Below are 19,676 nucleotides of genomic sequence, written 5' to 3' on the forward strand. Positions count from 1 at the left end.
TGTTGGAACCAGGATGCTGTTGGAACTGGGGTGCTGTTAGAACCGGGGCGCTGTTAGAACCGGGGCGCTGCTGGCACTGGGGCGCTGTTAGAACGGGGCGCTGTTGGAACCGGGGCGCTGTTAGAACCGGGGCGCTGCTGGAACCGGGGCGCTGTTAGAACGGGGCGCACAGCAGGAGGTGGCAAGCGGGGCTTCATCCGTGTTCCCAGCCGCGCCCCACGGCGGGGCCCCGCCCGAGCCCGCCTGCTGCCGGACCAGCGCAGCGGAATCTCCCCGAGCTGGAACCCGCTGCGAACTGGCGGCGGCCCCTCCCGAGAATCTCGTGCCTGGCGATCTGCGTGGGGCTGAGCGGTGGTGCCGGCGCTGGGGAGCAGCTGCACACGCAGATCGTCCTTAGTAGACGGGTCTGGCTGCGCAACAACTGTAACTCGCTTGAATCATCCTGAAACTATCCCCGCCCCCCACCCCACCCCCCAACCTTCCATGGAAAGACTGTCTTCGTGAAACCAGTCCCTGGTGCCCAAAAAGGTTGGGGACTGCTGATCTAAAGGGTCTGGACTTTGTACTGAAGGCAGTGGGGAAACACTGAAGGATTTTTGTATGTTAGGATCTCTTTGATTGCAAGTAAGAGAAAAAAACAAGTAAAGTGGCTTTAAACAAGCACCGAAGGGAGGGACAAAGGCAGGAGTCCCAGACTGACTCTCTCTGGCCCTCAGGGGTCATGCCCATCCCTAAACTGATCCCCGGGGACAAGGGGGCTGGATGTACTGATTAGCAGTTCCCAGGTCACCGTGACCCACCCACCGGTCCAGAGGGGGGCTCCTCCTAGCGGGGCGCTGCAGCATAGGCTGCGTGGGACCACTGCGTGTTTCCAGTGCAGGCGTGATACAGTCAGACGGTGCTTAGAAAGCCTTGACTCTCCTACAGATCTGGAAGCCAGCTACACAGCGAACGAAAAGGCGAGAGCAGAGGCAGGAGCAATGGGCAGAGGACCGCAGTAAGGACCAGGCTGGCCAAGCGGGACAGAAAGGAGCAAAGGGCTGCCTGCAGGGGTCTGTTGAGTCCTGGGGTGTAGTTTTGGGGAGCTGACCTGCAGCCCCGGCACTTGTGGTCACCTGAGACCTGGAGCCCCCAGCCCATCAAGGACCAGCCTGTGGCGAGGTCTCCGTATAGCTCCCCGGCAGGGTCACTCGGCCTCTGGGGCCGGTTGCCCTGAGGCTGCAGCCCCAGGCTTGGCTTCCAGAAACCCCCTGATCTCCCTCTGGAGACACAGCCACCTGCAGAGACACCAAGTGCAAATGCTGACGCGTCTTGTCTGTGTTACCCTGAACAGGGCCTCAACTTCTCTGCGTCTGACTATAAAGCGGAGGGAATGACATTGGAGGTAACATAGGTGCAGGCCTGAGGATTAAATCAGAGAAAGATTATGAATCGCCTACCCCAGCCAGAGGCTCGGTAAATGAAAATCGCCTCCTCTTTAGCCCTTTTCAATTTTCCCTGAGGTTCATCTTCCCAAGACCTCTCCAATCCCTTGCTTGTTTGCCAAATAAAAGGGGGTTTTGTTTTGTTTTGTTTTGTTTTTTGAGACAGAGTCTCACTTTGTTGCCCAGGCTAGAGTGAGTGCCGTGGCGTCAGCCTAGCTCACAGCAACCTCAGACTCCTGGGCTCAAGCAATCCTCCTGCCTCAGCCTCCCGAGTAGCTGGGACTACAGGCATGCGCCACCATGCCTGGCTCATTTTTTCTATATATTTTTAGTTGGCCAATTAATTTCTTTCTATTTTTAGTAGAGACGGGGATCTCGCTCTTGCTCAGGCTGGTTTCGAACTCCTGACCTCCAGCAATCCACCCGCCTCGGCCTCCCAGAGTGCTAGGATTGCAGGCGTGATCCACCGCACCCGGCCTCGGGGTTTTGTTTTATTTTGCTTTTCTGCAAGCTAAAAGAAAAACAACCGGAGATTGAGTGGCAAAGAGCAGCCATTGTTAGATCTGTGGGTGGAAAATTCCTCCTGTGCTCGGGGCTGACATCTGAGTCCCCTCCCGCCTGCCTTTCATGGGGCCCCTGGGGCTGCAAAGATCCCTGTCCCCTTCTGCTGGGAGAAAGGGAGGGCCGAAAGAAGGGGTGAGGGAGCAGAAGAAACGTCCCCCCATTCTCCTCTAAGCGTTACGTTTCTTCTTTCCCATTTCAGCTGAAATTCAGGCAAATTCCCAGGCAGAGTTCTTTGGCGGCGGCTCACGCCTGTAATCCTAGCACTCTTGGGAGGCCGAGGCGGGCGGATCCTTTGAGCTCAGGAGTTCAAAACCAGCCTGAGCAAGAGCGAGACCCCGTCTCTACTATAAATAGAAAGAAATTAATTGTCCCAACTAATATATATAGGGAAAAAAAAATTAGCCGGGGCATGGTGGCACATGCCTGTCGTCCTAGCTACTCGGGAGGCTGAGGCAGGAGGATCGCTTGAGCCCAGGAGATTGAGGTTGCTGTGAGCTAGGCTGACGCCACAGCACTGTAGCCTGGGCAACAGAGTGAGACTCTGTCTCAAAACAAATTTTAAAAAATGCAGTTTTGTCTGACGGCCAGTGTGTCCCAAACTCCGGGCGCTGGAGGCAAAGGAGGAATCAGCGCTTGCCGAGGCCGAGCTGTGGGTTCTTTTTTCTGAGCGTCAGGTCCACCCTGGGGGGTAGAAACCATCCCTCCACTTCCTGGATAAGGAAACCCATCTCAGAGAAGACCCACGGACTCTGGTCGCATAGTCAGGGAGGGGCAGAGGGCGGGTGAGACTCAGCTCCACGTCTGTACGTGGCCAGAGACCGTGACCGCCACTTCCGTGAAACCTCCGCGAGGTTTCGTGGACGGGCCCCGGGGCCCTCCCGCGTCAGGAGCGGGTGCTGGCCACCCCGCGCCTCTGCTCCAGCTCCAGCTCCATCTGGCGTGCAGGCTGTGTGTGTGGCTGTCGTCCTCAGAGCTCCCTCTCACCGGGGAGCACTTAGCCCGCGCATCGTCATCGGCTGCGGGCATCTCTCCCCCGCACTTCTCAGCCCTTCGAAGGATCTTGAGAGCGTGAATTGGCGCGTGTGTTCTCTCCCAGTGGAGTATTTGCGTCTCTTGCTGCAGAACAAAGAGTGGGAAGAGAAACTCCAAACTCCTTCTGCACCTTCGTCTGTCTAGGAGGGTGCATGCCTGGGGGCGGGGGGGGCTCCCGAGCCCCCCTAGCACAACATGTTAGATACATGCATGAGACCACGAATGACCACGTAGGGTTGTCGTAAGGCTTAAAGGGCTGGCGTCGGTACCATTCCTAAAAACGATGCTTGGCTCGCTGGTGCTGATCAGGAAATACGGAGCTGCGTGCTGAGTTATACCGAGGAAAGAGTCCTTACCGAGCAGTTAGAAGTTTCTTTAACTTGCTGTGTCACCTTGGGAGACTCCCTTCACCTTTCTGAGCCTGTTTCTGCGCCCGTAAACTGAGAACACTGGGTTAGAGAACCGGGAAGTTACCTTTTCATTACTGACTTTCTTTGCCTGTTTCATGGCCTCCTCCTTCCCCGAGTACACACGCACACGCACTGGCCTATTCATCTCTAAAATAACACTCCGCTGCCCCTTGGCGCCCTCTCCCTTTCATGTCCTCGCCCCAGAGTCCCTGTGAGCTTATTAACCTCTGTTGTCCATGTTCCTCCCATGCCACTGCTTAGAAAAACAGCAATAATGTCCCTTCGAATTCATTTTATCAACGAGCAAGATCTGTTTTGTGGGCCAGAGTGTGCCAGCTCCAAATGGAAAGCAGAAGTCGTTTCCAGGGCTCTGCCTTTGCACCAAGATGGAAAGAACATCTATCTTCACAAATGTAGGCGACACTGTCGAGCCAGCCCTTCCAGGGACAAGGGAAACAGCCTTGCATTACAAAAGGAGCAGGGAGGCTGAAGAGTGAGAATTCCTTCTAGAACGTCACACTCCAGGGTCAATCCCAACTCCACAGCCCCGGACATCGAGATTCACAGAATTTAAGGCTCTGAAGTTAAAAGCGAATGCGTACGATCAGTTGATTCTGCGCTTCCGTCGAGCCTAACGTATTCTATGATCCCATGACTCAGGTTTTCTGCAAGGGTTAGGGTCCAGGATCACATGATTTCAGATTCTGTTGACCCACAGGCGAGGGTTTTCAACTAGTGGTGTGTCTAACAGGCCTGGGAGCCGAGTAGAAGATGCAGGTTCCTGGGCTCCCACATCGGGGACTCAGGTTCACTCCATGTGGGACCAAGCACAAGAATCTGAAATTTTTTTGACAAGTCCCCATCCCAGTGGCCCTGAGTCGGGGTGGGCCGCTCTTTGACATACAGTGTTGTAGGAACCCTATAATTCTGTGATTCTAAAGCGGCCCCGTGCTTATGATTGCAGCATCTTGCAATGCTATCATTCTGTTTCCACGTGCCTAAGGAGAGGAGCCTAAGGGGTAAAGACTGTCTCTCCGAGCATGGGTGTCACAGGGGGAGGGGAAAGGGGCCAAGCATCACACAGTGGAGGGACACTCAGGAAGGGGACCTTCCCAAGGGCATGGAAAGCAAGCTGTGAGGCTACGGCGATTGTGCCTGAGCTAGTCCAGAACTGGGACTTGGAAATGAGGGGCGTGGCTGGGGCCGATGGCTGGCTGTAGGGCGAGGCCATCAGAGGAGAGTTCCTGCTGGACAGAGACACCCAAACAAGGCCCAACGAGCTAGAAGGACTAAGGCTGGGGGAGGGGGGGCGGGGGGAGACAGAAGTCACAGCAGAGAGCTTAAGAAAGAACCAGAGGCAAGAGAGGAAAGATGTATTACCAAAACATCCTCCTTTTGGTGGAATGGTGGAGAGTTGGGGTGGGGGTGGGGGAGCTGCAGACCAGTGTGGAGACATGGAAAGGTGACGTTTCAGGGAAGCTCAAGATGAGAGGGCTGGAACCGGTGGGGATGCCCGCACACAGTGTGGGCTGGAAGAGGACGCTTTGACATGCTAATGAGTGCCTGGATCTGGGAGGCTGGGGATGGCAGCAGCGTGAAGGGTGGCCCCAGGACCTCTGAGGAGCTGGTGGGCTGATGCTGGGCTGAGAGAGGGGCTCCGAGTTGACGGAGAGCGCTCCCCAGGGGGGTCTCCACACAGCCCGTGCACCTGGATGAGGCAGGTTCAGGTGAGGCGCAAAGGTGGAGAGCGGAGGGCGCCAGGCTTTCTACGGCTTCCCGGGCGGGACAGGGGCCGTCAGGTGGGATTGATCCAGGCCCTCTGATAAGGCGAGAGTAGCCCCCAGGGGACCAGGGCACAATTCGCCTGCACACCCGCACTGGGTAATGACACTCCTGCAGGCACACAGCCCTGCTGCGCCACGTTGTGACAGGGACACATCTGCCAGTCCACAGGCACACTCACATCTGCACCCTTACCACTGATGGTGACCCAAAACTGTACCATTTCCCGCTGGCGGCAACACCCTGCACCAGGGCTCATCCCTGGTGAGCAGCAACACATAGATATACATTCTCACATGGGTATCCCGACATGTCCCAAGAGCCCTGTGTCTGGCGCAGTCTATATAAACGGTGCCCTCCGTGGCTGTACAGGGCACAACCTAGACAGCTGTATGCGGCACCCTTTCCTTACACCCAAGCCCTCGCACAATGTCGTTGACATATTCTGCTCTAACTACAGCCCACTTAGCTCGAGGCCGTCTCGTGTCACTCCACACCAAGAGGGACACACCATACCTGCACTGCTGCACACTGATGATGGCACGCCTCCTCTGTGTGAGTCCACTGCCACACTCCCACCTGCACGGCCCCACACTGGCGGGCACTCACATGCACCACTGCACACCGATGGGTTTGCCTTCCCCTCACGTCATTCCACGTGGAATGTGGAAGTCAGACGGGGGCTCCCACATCACGCCCGAACAGCGATGGCACTGGCTGTCATCAGTGACAAGAGGGAAGCCACTCTCAGATGAGCAAGGTGGCCTGGAGCCCTTCTCTGAGCGCCACCCCCGCACTTCTGCTTCTGCCCCTGGCACTCGTCCAACCTTTCCCACCAAGGCCAACTCTGTCCCTCCAGGCTCCAGCCAGAATTGGCAGGATGTGGAGCCAGTGTCTGGAGCGTCTGACTGCCCCCCCTGCACCCCCCAGCACAGCTCCGGCAAGGGCCAGGTCAGGCCCAGCCAGCAACCTCCAGATCGGAGCAGGAGCCTGGCACTCCCTGGACACCTCCCATCCCCCACAGGGCACCCGGGCTGCCCTTTGGACCGAGGCAACGCAGGGACGAATGAGCTGACCTTTGCACAGCTGCCCTGTGCAGGCTGTGCTCACTGGCAGCCACACTGTGGCCCATGACAGTTGTCCTTCCTCACGCCTCTCTCCTCTGTACTCACACAGAGAGCTCACATTAGCTCTCCTGATTGGCTTCCCAGCGAACATGCAAGGCATGTACATATCGTTTTACGATCTATTCAAATCCGGCCCCTCCTACTGCCCCCAGGGCTCAAAAATAAAAGGGGAAAATTCAGCACCAGCCAGGATAAGATGGCTGAAGAGAGCCACATTCATATTAATATGTCACCAGGTGACTCTCAGAAGCTGTGTACAGAGCAGGCTGGGCGAGGACCGGGGCTGGGCCTGTCTGCACTGGGGGGTGGGGGGGGTGGGGGGGATTAGAGACAAGATGAAGGGCGCGCAGGCAAACCACAGGCATGAGGACCCTGGTCTGGGTGTGAATGCATGGCAGGTTTCTTTTTTTTTTTTTTTTTCTTAGTGAGAAACTGGAGAACAGGGAACACTATAAATGTCAATGTAAAAAAATATCTGCAGAGCAAAAGTTACATTTCCATAGGCTGTGGGATGTGTCGGGAGAGAAGCAGCCCATCCGGCCGAAGGACCGCGGAGCTCAGTGTCGGGCGGCCTGGGCTGGAGCCCTGGCTCTACCAAACACTCACTTTCTCTCCTTGGGCCTCAGTTTCCCATCTTGAAAATAGAGGTTTGTGTAAATTCAGTGAGAAAAAATACAAATTATATAAAGCACCAAAGTTAGCCCCTGAGACGTAATGAAAGCTCGGGTAGTTGCTACAATTAGTGGTATTGTAATCATTAGGAAATGCTTACATTGAGCAACTTTTCTTCAGAAATAGCGGAGTACTTGGGAACCACGTCCGGGCCAGTAACACTGAATGGGGGAGCAAGTGTTCATCTCCCCACCACCTTTCTTAGATAGAAGCACCAACAGCCCAAGTGTCATGATTTACCCCCAGTTGTTCAGCAAGGTGAGCCACCAAAATGTGGCTGGGATGTCTTTCTATTCACCAGTAAGATTTTCTGCAGGTAGACATGGTTCGTGTAGCTCATGCAGGTTTTATAGACTCAGAGAAGCTTGGGTTCAAAGGCGGCTTCACCCGTCATTGAGACCATCCTCCTGCTCATTTGCCATCTTCCAGGGCCGGGCAGCCCACGCCCCACACACTGCAGTCCACGCTGTGGCGGGATGGCGCCTGTTGTTGGCAGGCTCTTCCTCTTAGAGCTTCTGCCTGCTTCCTTCCCCTTCTCCCCCCCTTGCCCTAATTCTACCTTCAGCAATGGATAGTCACCCAGTCAACAAGCACTTCCTGCACACCCACTCTGCTAGGCACCTTACTAAGTCCTGGAATATAAATGAAGCAGACCTGCCAGCCCTGCAGCGCTAACACACCCTTGGCGTTTTCCCCTCCAATCTCTCAGCCTCCTCTCCTTTCCTCTCTGATCTCCAGATCCCCACCATCAAACACCCCCTTTTCAAGCTTGGCAGATATGAGTTTGTCAAAGCCCATCTTAAAGAGTGGTGCCCAGAACTGAGCCCGGTATTTTCCTGATGCTGAAGTTGAATTTTTAGCCCAGCTTGGTCAACATCAATTGTGAGAAGCAATACCAGCTGCGGACAAGCTGTATTGAAAACCCAATTGTAACTAGAGTGCTGCCATTCAGGTCCCCTTTACTCAGCATGTTCTTGAAGAGCATGAAGAAAGAGGGAGAGAGGAGGACTGTAGCTCTTGAAATGACATGATGTGGGATCTCCCTGCCCAGAACTCCCCTCAGGCATTAGTGGCAAGTTGAAGTCACTCTGATCAAACCCCCCTTCCCCAGCTCCCTCCCATGCTGGCTGCCCTAGGAAAGGAAGAGAAATAAAGAAAGAGCATACTACACTGACGGCCCAACAGGGCACCAACAGGCAACTAAGCCACAAAGGAAGGGCCTGCCTTACACAAAGGCCCTTCAGCCTATAAGGGGAGAACAGAGATGAGCCTCGGAAGGTGACTCTCCAGGTGAGGAGGGTGGCCCACCAATGGCCTCTGACTTGTGGGGGGGTCCCCATCTTTGAGGCTCCTCCTGTGACCATGTGTGAAGGAATGTTCCCCCTTATTCGAACAAAACCACACCTCCTCCCTTTCCCAGATCCTGTCTCTGCATCTCTTGCTGCTCCCTCCTTGGAAGGAAGCCATCCCCTTACAGAGACAGAAGTCATCTCCACTCTGACATACACTGATTGATGCATAAATTCCTGCAAATCTTTCAAAGGTCTGGTGCAAGGCCCCTCCTCTCTGAAACCATTTTCCTACAGTCCAGGTTGGATTAAAGGAAGCCGCTGAGAGCCAAAAGATGGCAGGCGCTTCTGGGGAGGCTCATCAGGAGAGAGTAACAGAACAAAACAGTGATGGGGGGGGAGGAGAAAGCCTGGGGTGGGAGCAGATGTTGCCCTGCCTCTTGGAGGTCCCTTTTCTTCTCTGGGCATAGGAGGGAAAGAAATGGCCTAGAATGAAGTTTGCCAGCAGATTCCTAGTCTTCACGAGACATCGGGTCTCAAAGGGATTGGTGGGTGACTCCCCTGAGGTCCGCGGGAATTTTGCAGCAGTCTTCTCCCTCTGGGTCCACAGCGGAGGGGTTCCTGACCCCTATGAGGGCCTGACCCGCATAGCCACCAATATTTCTCGAGTGTTCTTGCACCGTGGTGAAGGGCCAGCCGCAAAGACCTGACCATGATCCAGTCCCGGCACTTGGGGGCAGAAGAAGAGCAGACAGATGGAACAGCGCTACTGAAACTGGGGTGCATCTAGGAATGGCAGGTGCCAAGGAGTGTGAACAAGGAAGACTTCCCCAAGGAAGTCCTTTGAGTTCTGCTTGAAGGAACCCTGCCTCCATCCCCTGCCCCCAGCTGTCCTCCAAAGCAGCAAACCTGCGGTCTTCCAAGCTGTGGCGGGGACTTGGGTGGGAGTGTTTATCTGCGAGGGGAGGAAGACAGTGAGAGGTGCAGGAGGAAGGGGAGTGGAGAGAGAAAGGAGGGGAAGGGAAGGAGGGAGAATGGGAGAGGGAGATGGGAGACGGAGAAATCGAGAGAGGGAGAGAAGGGCGGGAGAGAGGGAGGGGGAAAGGGAAGGGAGGGAGAGAGGAAGGGGGAGAGAGAGAAGAGAGAGAGAGGGAGAGAGAGAGATTTGAATTTCCCATCTGGAAGGGGAGCGGCAGCACGTCAGGGCCTGGCCGAGGGGCGTGATTGGAGGGCGCTTCGGCAGCAGCCGCGGCCCCAGCTCGCCCGCGGAGTTACACGAGGCGGCGGCGGAGCTCAACTCGCCGGAGGCGGCTCAGACGCTTGCGGGGACGGCCAGGTCGGTGCCGGCCGCGGGCCGGGAGGGAGGAGCCGGGCTCCAGGCAACAGGGTCTCGGCTCTCGCGTCGAGGCCGCAGGGCAGCCCAGGAGGCTGGGGAGCCGGGTTTTCGGGGAGGCAGGCAGGGCTCCACGGCTGCCTGGGCGCGGGAGCGGGCGGCTGCGTGGCGGGGCCCCTGCCGTGGTGCTGAAAGGACAGCTCCGGGCGAGCGGGCGGGCTGGTGGCGGGGCCCCTGCCGTGGTGCTGAAAGGACAGCTCCGGGCGAGCGGGCGGCGGGGCCCCTGCCGTGGTGCTGAAAGGACAGCTCCGGGCGGGCTGGTGGAGGGGCCCCTGCCGTGGTGCTGAAAGGACAGCTCCGGGCGGGCTGGTGGAGGGGCCCCTGCCGTGGTGCTGAAAGGACAGCTCCGGGCGCGCGGGCGGGCGGAGGGGAGGGAGCAAACACGGGCAGGCGCGAGCCTGGCAGCCGCGGCGCCCTCGGTCAAAGCCTGAAACGGTCGGGCTCCGGGGGAGCCAGGACCGCCGAGTGCGGCGGGAGACTCAAGTCTGAACCCAGAGAACTTCGGGCTCGCGGGGTGGGGGCGGGGGTGGGGGCCGGCGATCCGAGCTACTCTGGCTGGGGTTCACCCCGAGCCCGCCGGGGCCCCTCTTGGCCCCGGAGGCGGAGCCGCCCCCGAGGGGTACAGTTTGTGCCCCCGGAGTGAGTCAGAGGGCGAAGGGAGGGGGCGGGCAGACCGAAGGTGGAGGGGAGGAAAACCTGAACGTCGACTGGGGGGGCAAGGGGACTATTTGTCCTCTCCCCCAGAGGAGCCGAGGCTTGGGCAGCGCACGTCCGCTGCCTGGGGTCGCGGAGGGCCGTCTCTTCCCACTCCCGCTCTCGCCCGCCCCACTCCGCCCCCTCCCCCAGCAAAGTTTGGGACCAGGTTGGGTCTTGGGGTTGGAGCTATGTGTGTTGGGGGGAGGGGAGCTCTTAATGGCCCACCGGGAGCTCCAGGGCAGAGCTGCTGACTGTGTTGGTCTCCACGGGGGTCTGAGAGAGAGGGGCTCCTGGGTTCCTGCGCTCTTCTGGATTGGGTACTGGAAGCCCCCCGCCACTTCCGCTTTTCAGCTGGAACTGGTTCCCGGCCTCCTCCCATCCTCCCCTCCCCTTCCCCTCCCCCAGTGCTTCTCCCTTCCAGGGCCGTGGGCTGGGGGTGGGGTGAGGTGCAGAGTGGCAACCCCTGTCTCCGTCACCGCCATTAGCGTAGGGTCCCCTGCAAAAAGCAAGTGAGTGTTGAATTGAGTTGCAGTGAAATATAGCCCAGACTTGAGCCATAAAAGCAGAAAAACAGCCACAAGGACACCCACTGCAGATGCTGGAGTCCGCCTGTCAGATGCAGGGGGCCCAGTCCCCGAAAACCTCCTGGGGCTCAGATGGTCCAGTCTGAGCAGAGGTCTCCGCTGCCTCCGGGCTGGGAGGGAAAGCCGAAAGTGCGCCCTGGGCCCCCAGCACGCTGGCTGCTTGGAAACCTGGTGTCGGTACAGCAGCACCCCTCCCCCGACTCCCCCTGTGTCCCCTCCCCCAGCCCAGCATCCCCCCACCACCCTTCCCGCGCGGGGAGAGACCGAGGCTGCCCGCAGCACCGCTGGGGAGCGCCTCCTGGCGGCCCCACCGAAACCCTCAACCGCCCGCAACCTGGTGGCCCTCAGCATCCTACAGGCTTAGGGAGACTGTCTTACTCACACACGCTCATACAGAGGCTCTCCATGTCCAGGTTCAGAGTTAGGCAGGATCGACTTTGAACACGTACACTCTCGTACAACTCGCTGATACACTTTAAATTCAATCTGGCGAAGGGCTACCCTGTGCCGGGAGGCAGATTGGATTCTGGAGATGGGGGAAATGAAGAAGAGACAGCCCTTCCCTGAGAGGAGCCAAAGAGTGACCAGGAAGGGAAACACACGGAGACGGAGCATGAGCTGAAGGCAGGCACACTGTCCTAGAAAGTGCCCTGGGTCTCAGAAGAGGAAGACGCTATCACATCTTGCCAGGGAGATTAGGGAGATCCCAGGGAGGGAGTGATGTTTGAGGGGGTTCTTTGAAAATGCTGCCGCTGATGACGACAGCTAATAAGTACTGAGCAGTCACTCTGGGTCAAGCATGGGGCTGAGCACTTTGTTTGCATGATCTCACTCAATGCTCACAACTAGCCTTGGGCTCGGGGCTTGTTGTCTCCATTGTACAGATGTGACAACATTGAGTCGCTTGCTCAAGGTCACTTAATAAGTGGTGGAGCCAGGATCTGAACTGGCACAGATTAGGTTAAGAGGTCCCAAGGCTATGGGAATAGCATGCACAGATGCCCAGGGGTTTTCAGAAAGAACATGTGTTGGGGTCTGGCTGAGGCAGAACCACATTACAAGGGCTTGGAAATGAGCGGCAAGGAAGGCAGGTGCAGGAAGGCCCAGGACTTGAAGGTCAGCACAAGGACTCTGATCAGTTTAACAAGCCCATGGGGAGCCATTGCAGGGTGTGTTTGCATGAGCAGATCTGCCCTCTAGAAAGATTAATCGGGCAGCCAGCGGAGGGTGGATGAGAGCTTGGAGGGAGACAGAGTTAGAGGTTATGCATAAATCCAGAACCTCTAGGCCCTGAACCCTGGCATTAGCAGCAGTAGGGGAGAGGAGGATGGGGGTGCAAGAAGCATTGTGAAGCTATGGTCTCCAGACATCTTCACCTGCACCCCATCCTTACTGTAGTCACCAATTCCTTGTGTGATCTGTTGTCCAGTGTCTACCTCCCCAGCCGACTGAACGCTGTGAGACCAAGTACTGGGACTCTCTGTTCCCTACCCAGCCCCAGAACAGTGTCTGGCAGAAAGTAGGTGCTCAAAGCATAGTTGTAGTATGAGTGAATGAATAAAGGAATGAATGAGGAATCTACTGACTTCAGAGTTTTCAGTTGAGGCAACTGGAACAAGGCATGCTGGAGGAAAAGATGCTTGGGTGGGGGAACCAAGGATGCAATCAGTTGATCTTTGGATAGATTGAATTTGAGATTATCCCTGTGATGGTGTCCAGCAGAGAGTCAAATGTGCATGTTGGTGGGGGAGGGAGAGACACAGATATCTGTTGCTAAAGAAGCCACTAGACCAAGAGAGGTGGATGAGATTCCCAAAGGAGACAGTGGGGGAGGGAGGCACACTGGGAGGGGGAGGAGGGGAGAATTGCTTGGAGAACAGATACACTTTAAAGGAAATGAAAGGAGTCAGCAAAGAGAGAGAAGACCTATCTGGGAAGCAGGATGAAGACCACAAGAGTGCTGTGTCATAGAATTCAGGAGGAGATTCAAGAAGGCTGGAAGAAAGCGGGAGGGAGGGAGGCACCATCAGCCTCTGGTGCTAGGAGGGAGGGGGAGGAGGTGGGAGGGAGGGGGAGGAGGTGGGAGGGAGGGGAGGAGGTGGGAGGGAGGGGGAGGAGGTGGGAGGGAGGGGAGGAGGTGGGAGGGAGGGGAGGAGGTGGGAGGGAGGGGGAGGAGGTGGGAGGGAGGGGAGGAGGTGGGAGGGAGGGGGAGGAGGTGGGAGGGAGGGGAGGAGGTGGGAGGGAGGGGGAGGAGGTGGGAGGGAGGGGAGGAGGTGGGAGGGAGGGGAGGAGGTGGGAGGGAGGGGAGGAGGTGGGAGGGAGGGGGAGGAGGTGGGAGGGAGGGGGAGGAGGTGGGAGGGAGGGGAGGAGGTGGGAGGGAGGGGGAGGAGGTGGGAGGGAGGGGAGGAGGTGGGAGGGAGGGGAGGAGGTGGGCACCTGGATCTCGGGGGGAGGCCTCCTGACCAAGGCAGTTCCAGGGGTGCAGAGGCAGCAGGTCTCTGGTCCCCCAGAGCACACAACCTTGGGGAGACCCTTCATCACGAGGGCAGGCTTAAGGGAAACGGAGGGTTCAGAGAAGGAGTTTGAGAGGGGAGGGGATAAAAGCAAACTATGGAGAGGAGACAAGACTGAGAAAGAGGAAGCGATGAATGGATTGAGGAGGAGGTGTAAGGAGAGGAAAACCCGGGCACAGGCACCAGAGGGTCACCAGAGGGTGGGGCTTCTTCCCCAGGAGCCAGGAGGAGGGGGGCTCACAGGAGCTGCACTAGCAGGCCTTCATTGTTCTGATCATCGTAACTACCATTTACTGAGCACCCATCGTGTGCAAGAGCATCCCATAGATTATTTCTGAATTTTCAAGGTGATATTATAATCCTTATTTTATAGGGAAGACCTAGTATCACAGAGGTTAGGTCGATTACTAACTACCACACAGCTAAAAAGTGTGGGGTTCGGGATCCGAGTCAGGTGCCTGGCTCCAGAGTTCATGCCCTCACACAGCACCTCGTGAGTTTGGGGGCGGGGGGAGTCCCCTGCCAAGGGGGAGGGGCAGTGGGCCTCGGCCTCTTAGTTTGGGCCTTAAGAAATGGAGAACTGGTGAGGGGGTCTGGGCAGGGTGGACAAAAAACTGCTTGCAGTGGAGAGGAACTGTGAAGCAGGATTTGGGGGCAAACCAGGAAGCTCTGCTAAATAATCCCAGCAGGCTGAACAGGAGCCGCGTAAAGCAAGACAGAGGAGACAGGTCAGCCTTGGGGCAGGGTGGGGAGATGAAGCAATGCACCCAGAGGGGCCTGGGAGAGGAGATGTTTGGTCATAGAGAGAAGGCATGTTGAGTTTGAGTGATATCCATGGGACACCCGGGGGAGGTGTCCTGGAGAATTTATTTTTTGACTTATTTATTTATTGCCTATTTCCCTTCGGGCGCATGTGCGTACACACACACACTTCAGAATGTAAGCTGCGGGAGGGCAAGGCTTTGTCTGTCTTGTTTGCTGGGATATCCCCAGTGCCTAACACTGGACTGGCATGGGGTAGGTGCCCAATGCATACTTGTTGCATGAATGAATGTAAGGATCTCAAGCTCAGATAAGATCTAGGTGCCGGCCAGGTGCGGTGGCTCACGCCTGTCATCCTAGCACTCTGGGAGGTCGAGGTGGGCAGAGGATTGCTCTAGGTCAGGAGTTCGAAATCAGCCTGAGCAAGAGCAAGACCCCGTCTCTACTAAAAATAGAAAGAAATTAATTGGCCAACTAATATATATAGAAAAAATTGGCCGGGCATGGTGGTGCGTGCCTGTAGTCCCAGCTACTGGGGAGGCTGAGGCAGGAGGATCGTTTGAGCCCAGGAGTTTGAGGTTGCTGTAAGCTAGGCTGACGCCACGGCACTCACTCTAGCCTGGACAACAAAGCGAGACTCTGTCTCAAAAAAAAAAAAAAAAAAGATCTAGGTGTCATCAGGGTCATTAAAGTCCCTAGAATGGATGAGTTCCCCCCAGGGAAAGGTTGGAGAGGAAAAAGAGCCAGGAGCTGAGGCCAGAGTCCTGGGAAACAAGCTTACATAAGAGTCAAGAGGAAGGAAAGGAGCCAGTAAAGGAGGGGGAGGGGAGGGGAGAAGAAAGGGAGTGGGAGGAGAGAACTGAGTCACAGACCCAAGAGAAGAGCTAGGTGTTAGGGCACTGTGGGGTGGTCAGCGGTTCACTGGAGAATGGGCGTGGAAGATGACCAGGCCCAGGCGAGAGACTTTCCAGAGTCACCAGCAAGCCAGGCATGAGGCTGGTACCACAGCCCAGGTGGCCTGCCAGCCAACTCCAAACATCTCAAATTAGAGTCAAGCATCCTCCGCCACCACCTGGTAATTCCTTGAGCTCTGAGTAAACACAAGGTGGGAACCCAAGAGTTCCTGAAATCACTTGATTATTAAGTTGTTCATTTCCTGTTCTTAGAAAAGAAACCTTTTCGCAACGTCTTAAACCATGTGAAAACATACTGAGGAAGCCGCACGACCTTTAAACTCAAAATCCTGGCTCAGGCGGGTGGGATTTTCTTGCATGTCCCGGAAAGCCTGTTCCTTCTGGGCTTGTCCCCAGAAGTATGAGCTCCTGGTACGCCCCAGGCATTTGACCAGGACCATCTCTTCTCCGTCAAACATCAGTAAAAGGGTGGACTTAATACTCCCCTATTTTGCAGGGAACAAACTGAAGCTTTCCCAGGGACCCACAGCCAGTTAGGGTGGGGGCTGAGGATTTTGAACCAGGTGTGCCTGGTGCCAAAAGCCCTGGGGATTTTTTTTTTCCTACTACGTCATGATTTTCATGCCTCTCTCTCCCCAAGACAACTTATCGGGCGTTCCGATCACGTGGATAAGCTCTTGGGCCCAATATTATGAAATGATCTGTCTGCTGATATGATTTCTAATTTTGAGGAAAATCCATCAACAAAGAGCCAGTGACTTTGAGCTCAGCCCGGTTGCAATGTCCACCCTGGCTTCTCTGCCACTATTTTCCCAAGACCCCTTTTTCTTCCTAGCAAATCATAAAGCCCCTCAAGCCTTCATGTGTGGGATAAAAGAACTTGGGGAGCAGGCCCAGCGTTAGCCGGCCATCAAGGCACCCCACACTTTGGATAGCTCATGGGTATCCCCAAAAGGAGATTTGTTGCAGCTTTTTCTCTGTAAAAGAATCAGTGGAACTGAATGATTAATATAAAAAGAAACCCTCCAAGAGTTAGAACATTGGGGTTCAGACGCTCAAGGGTGTGGGGGAACACCATGAGGAGGAAGCCAAGGGTGAAGGCTCCCCCCACCCCAGCAGTGCCACTTTCACATCTTTTGCATATCGAGATTCCCATTAAGATTTTATTTGGAGAGAAGGGAAGGATACTAACATTAGCTGAATGCCCGCAAGGCCCGTGCTGGACAAAGACAGTTTAAATCCCCAGAAGATTACAATGTCTGCAATGCCCCCATCTGCAATTCAAACTAGAAGTCAGCATCAAGCTATAAAACACAAAACTTACATGTATGTTGCAATGAAAACAACTGATTTCTCCACTGGTTGATTTTCGGAGTCTGGGTGTGTTCATCCAAGCTGGCTGTTCTCAGGTGTCCGGGCCCCTTCCCTGCGATGGCCAGCCTGGGTCCGACGGGTGCCGGCCAGGCTGGATCTGCTCCAGTCCCCACCGGAGCCCTGGGCAAGGTGGCATTGCCTCTTCTCTCTTACAGAAGAGGAAATTGGGGACTCGAGGAGGTTCTGTACTTTGCCGAAGGTCACATGACAAATAAGAGTGAGGGTGGCATTAGAACCCAGTTCTGCCTGACTCCAAGTTCCAGGCTCTTTCCAAGACTCCTGGCTTGAGTCAAATTCAAACAATATGATCAAGATGAAGGTTTTTAAATAGGGATCAAACAGCTCTAGGCCGGGCGTGGTGGCTCACGCCCGTAATCCTAGCACTCTTGGTAGGCTGAGGATCTCTCAAGGTCAGGAGTTCGAGACCAGCCTGAGCAAGAGGGAGACCCCGTCTCTACTAAAAATAGAAAGAAATTAATTGGCCAACTAAAAATATATAGACAAAATTAGCTTGGCATGATGGCACATGCCTGTAGTCCCAGCTACTCGGGAGGCTGAGGCAGGAGGATCGCCTGAGCCCAGGAGTTTGAGGTTGCTGTGAGCTAGGCTGACGCCATGGCACTCACTCTAGTCTGGGCAACAGAGTGAGACTCTGTCTCAAAAACAAACAAACAAACAAACAGGAAAAAAAAGCAAACAGCTCTAGAAAGAAGCTGTTTGGCAGCTCAAACGTCTTTCCAGAACCAGGAGAGAGCGCTTTTCCGTCTCTGCTTCCCCAGGCTAGCAGGGCAGAGTGGGCCTCAGCTGAGCCGGGCTCTGAACCAGGGTGAGGCCTCTGTCGGACGCGGGCCAGCTCGCCAGTGCAGGGCTGCCCCGGCTGAGCCCCGCTCCTCTCTTGCAGGTCGGCACCTCTGCCCGCGCCAGGCCAGCCAGGAGCGCTGCGTGAACGCACACGGGCCGGGGGCTAGCGCTCGCCGAGCAGCTGCGCCATGGACTTCGTCATGAAGCAGGCCCTGGGAGGTGAGGCCCGCGCCCCGCGCCCCGCGCCCCGCGCCCCGCGCCCCGCGCCCCGCGCCCCGCGCCCCGCGCCCCGCGCCCCGCGCCCCTGCCCGCTCCCGCCCCGCCTGCTGACCCTGCCCTGTCCCCGTAGGGGCCACCAAGGACATGGGGAAGATGCTGGGGGGAGAGGAGGAGAAGGACCCCGACGCGCAGAAGAAGGAGGAGGAGCGGCAGGAGGCGCTGCGGCAGCAGGAGGAGGAGCGCAAGGCCAAGCACGCGCGCATGGAGGCCGAGCGCGAGAAGGTCCGGCAGCAGATCCGCGACAAGGTCAGCGCCCTCCGAACCCAGCCCTCAGCCCCTATCCCAGCTCCCGCTGAGCCTCCCTCTTCCTGCCCGAAAACCGGGCCTCGGAAACCCCCTTAAGACACCTTATGGGGACTAAGTAAGGGAGCGCGCGTGGCGCGAGCGCCCACGACCTGGGACCTGAGACACTCGGGACCAGGGCGTGCAGCGCTCAGGAGTGGGCTGTCGGGAACCGCCGCTGCGCCCTGAGTGAGCGCCCGCGCCCCCGAGGGTGCCACCCGGCCTGGCCTTCGGTGCCACCGGTGCGGGTCCGGCCACGGGGCTGTGGTAGTCGCCCCATTATGCCCTATTACGCCCCATTACCAGCCCTGCGAGCTACGACTGGTCTGCCATCCGTGGTGTTCTTCCTACATAGCCCACGGTAAATCAAGGCCGTAAGTGGTTCAAGTCAAGTTTTGTCACCAAAATTTGGCTCCGAATATTTGGGAACGCTTCAGATCCTTGGGGATTTCAAAGGAAGTTGTCGTGGGCCCCTTGAAGGGAAGGCATCCTCGTCCCCAGCTCATGGGGGGAGGCAACTGAGGCTCCTGGGAAGCTCTCACGGCGCCAGGGCCAGGCCCACAAGGCTGGAGGCCCGGAGCCCCCCGGCCGCCTCCACACTCATTCCTGCCCTCGTCTTCCCAGTACGGGCTGAAGAAGAAGGAGGAGAAGGAGGCGGAGGAGAAGGCGGCCCTGGAGCAGCCCTGCGAGGGCAGCCTGACCCGGCCCAAGAAGGCCATCCCTGCAGGCTGCGGCGACGAGGAGGAGGAGGAGGAAGAGAGCATCCTGGACACCGTGCTCAAGTACCTGCCCGGGCCCCTGCAGGACATGTTCAAGAAGTAACCGGCCTCCTGCCCCAGCCCCACTCCACCTGTTACTACTTTTTCTTTTGTTCTTTCTTTTCTTTTTATTAAGTTAAGTCTCCATTCTGAAGGGGAAAACCTCAGTTGGCCTCTGCCCCCCTTCCCTGGCCAGGGGCTCCTCCCCCTCAGCACCCCCCCACACAGACACCCTCATCCCGGGGTTCACAGCCCCACCCCACTCCCAAGCAGCTTGAAAAAGGGAAAGTGGCTTTTCCTCTGCAGGGGGGGGTCCAACCCAGGGCCAAAGGCTCTGGGGGCCCCTTAGGAAGCCTAAGGTCTGTGCTCGTGTGGTGACCCCCATACATTCCTTCATGCTCCCCACTGCCAGGGGGACCACTGTCCCCGGCCAGCCAAAGTAATGATACATTCCAGCCCTGCCCAGCATGCTGACCTTTGGCCTCTGACCCCCAGGTCAGGGCAGGGGCACTGAGTAGCCTGGCTCTTAAGAAGGAAGTCAGGGTAAGTCTGCCCCATGAGGGCCCAGCCTGAGAGGTCCTGGGTCCTGGGCAGCTGAGGTCTGGGCAGGAGGCTGGGACATCCCTTCTTCCTCTCCTTGGTGACACACACGGCCCGGGGGCACCCCCTGCCCCAGCCCCCACCGAGATGGCATGGCCCCTGCCAAGCGTGTCCCTCCAAATGGATCTTCTTCGGACTTTAGCTCATCTGTGGAGGAGCCCAAGGGCGGGGCAGGCCCTTGTTCCCCCACCCAACACCTTCCTTGGGTCCTGGGGCCCCACTGCCAGGCTGGGCCCGGCTTGCCCAGCCAAGGGGCTGTCCAGGCCTCCAGAGAACACTTGGAGCCATCGGGCAGCAACGGTCTACGCCACGGGGCCTCCCACTGGTGTGGCCACGCTGCCCCCATTCCTATCCACCCCTCTTCCTCACCCTGTCCTGTCCATGTGCTTCCAGGGCCCCCATGGTCCCCAGGAGGGTCCT

General features: G+C 57.1%; 1 protein-coding gene across 3 annotated transcripts in view; it reads left to right on the plus strand.

Annotated features, from left to right (window-relative positions):
- Nucleotides 1-18,976, plus strand: part of CPLX2 (complexin 2) — a 75,872-nt gene extending 56,896 nt beyond the window's left edge. For 2 of the 3 annotated variants that reach the window (XM_075998456.1, XM_075998455.1), the window contains 3 exons: nt 17,438-17,556; nt 17,687-17,862; nt 18,523-18,976. In XM_075998456.1, the coding sequence (XP_075854571.1) occupies nt 17,526-17,556; nt 17,687-17,862; nt 18,523-18,720 (405 nt within the window). In that variant the 5' untranslated portion in view covers nt 17,438-17,525 and the 3' untranslated portion in view covers nt 18,721-18,976. Of the gene's footprint in view, nt 1-9,466; nt 9,637-17,437; nt 17,557-17,686; nt 17,863-18,522 lie in introns of those variants that run through there. The other variant, XM_012781538.2, reaches the window with a different exon arrangement.
- The last annotated feature ends 700 nt before the right edge of the window (nt 18,977-19,676 follow it).

This window comes from Microcebus murinus, chromosome 28, assembly GCF_040939455.1.
Source record: "Microcebus murinus isolate Inina chromosome 28, M.murinus_Inina_mat1.0, whole genome shotgun sequence".
NCBI classification, from domain to species: Eukaryota; Metazoa; Chordata; class Mammalia; order Primates; family Cheirogaleidae; genus Microcebus; species Microcebus murinus.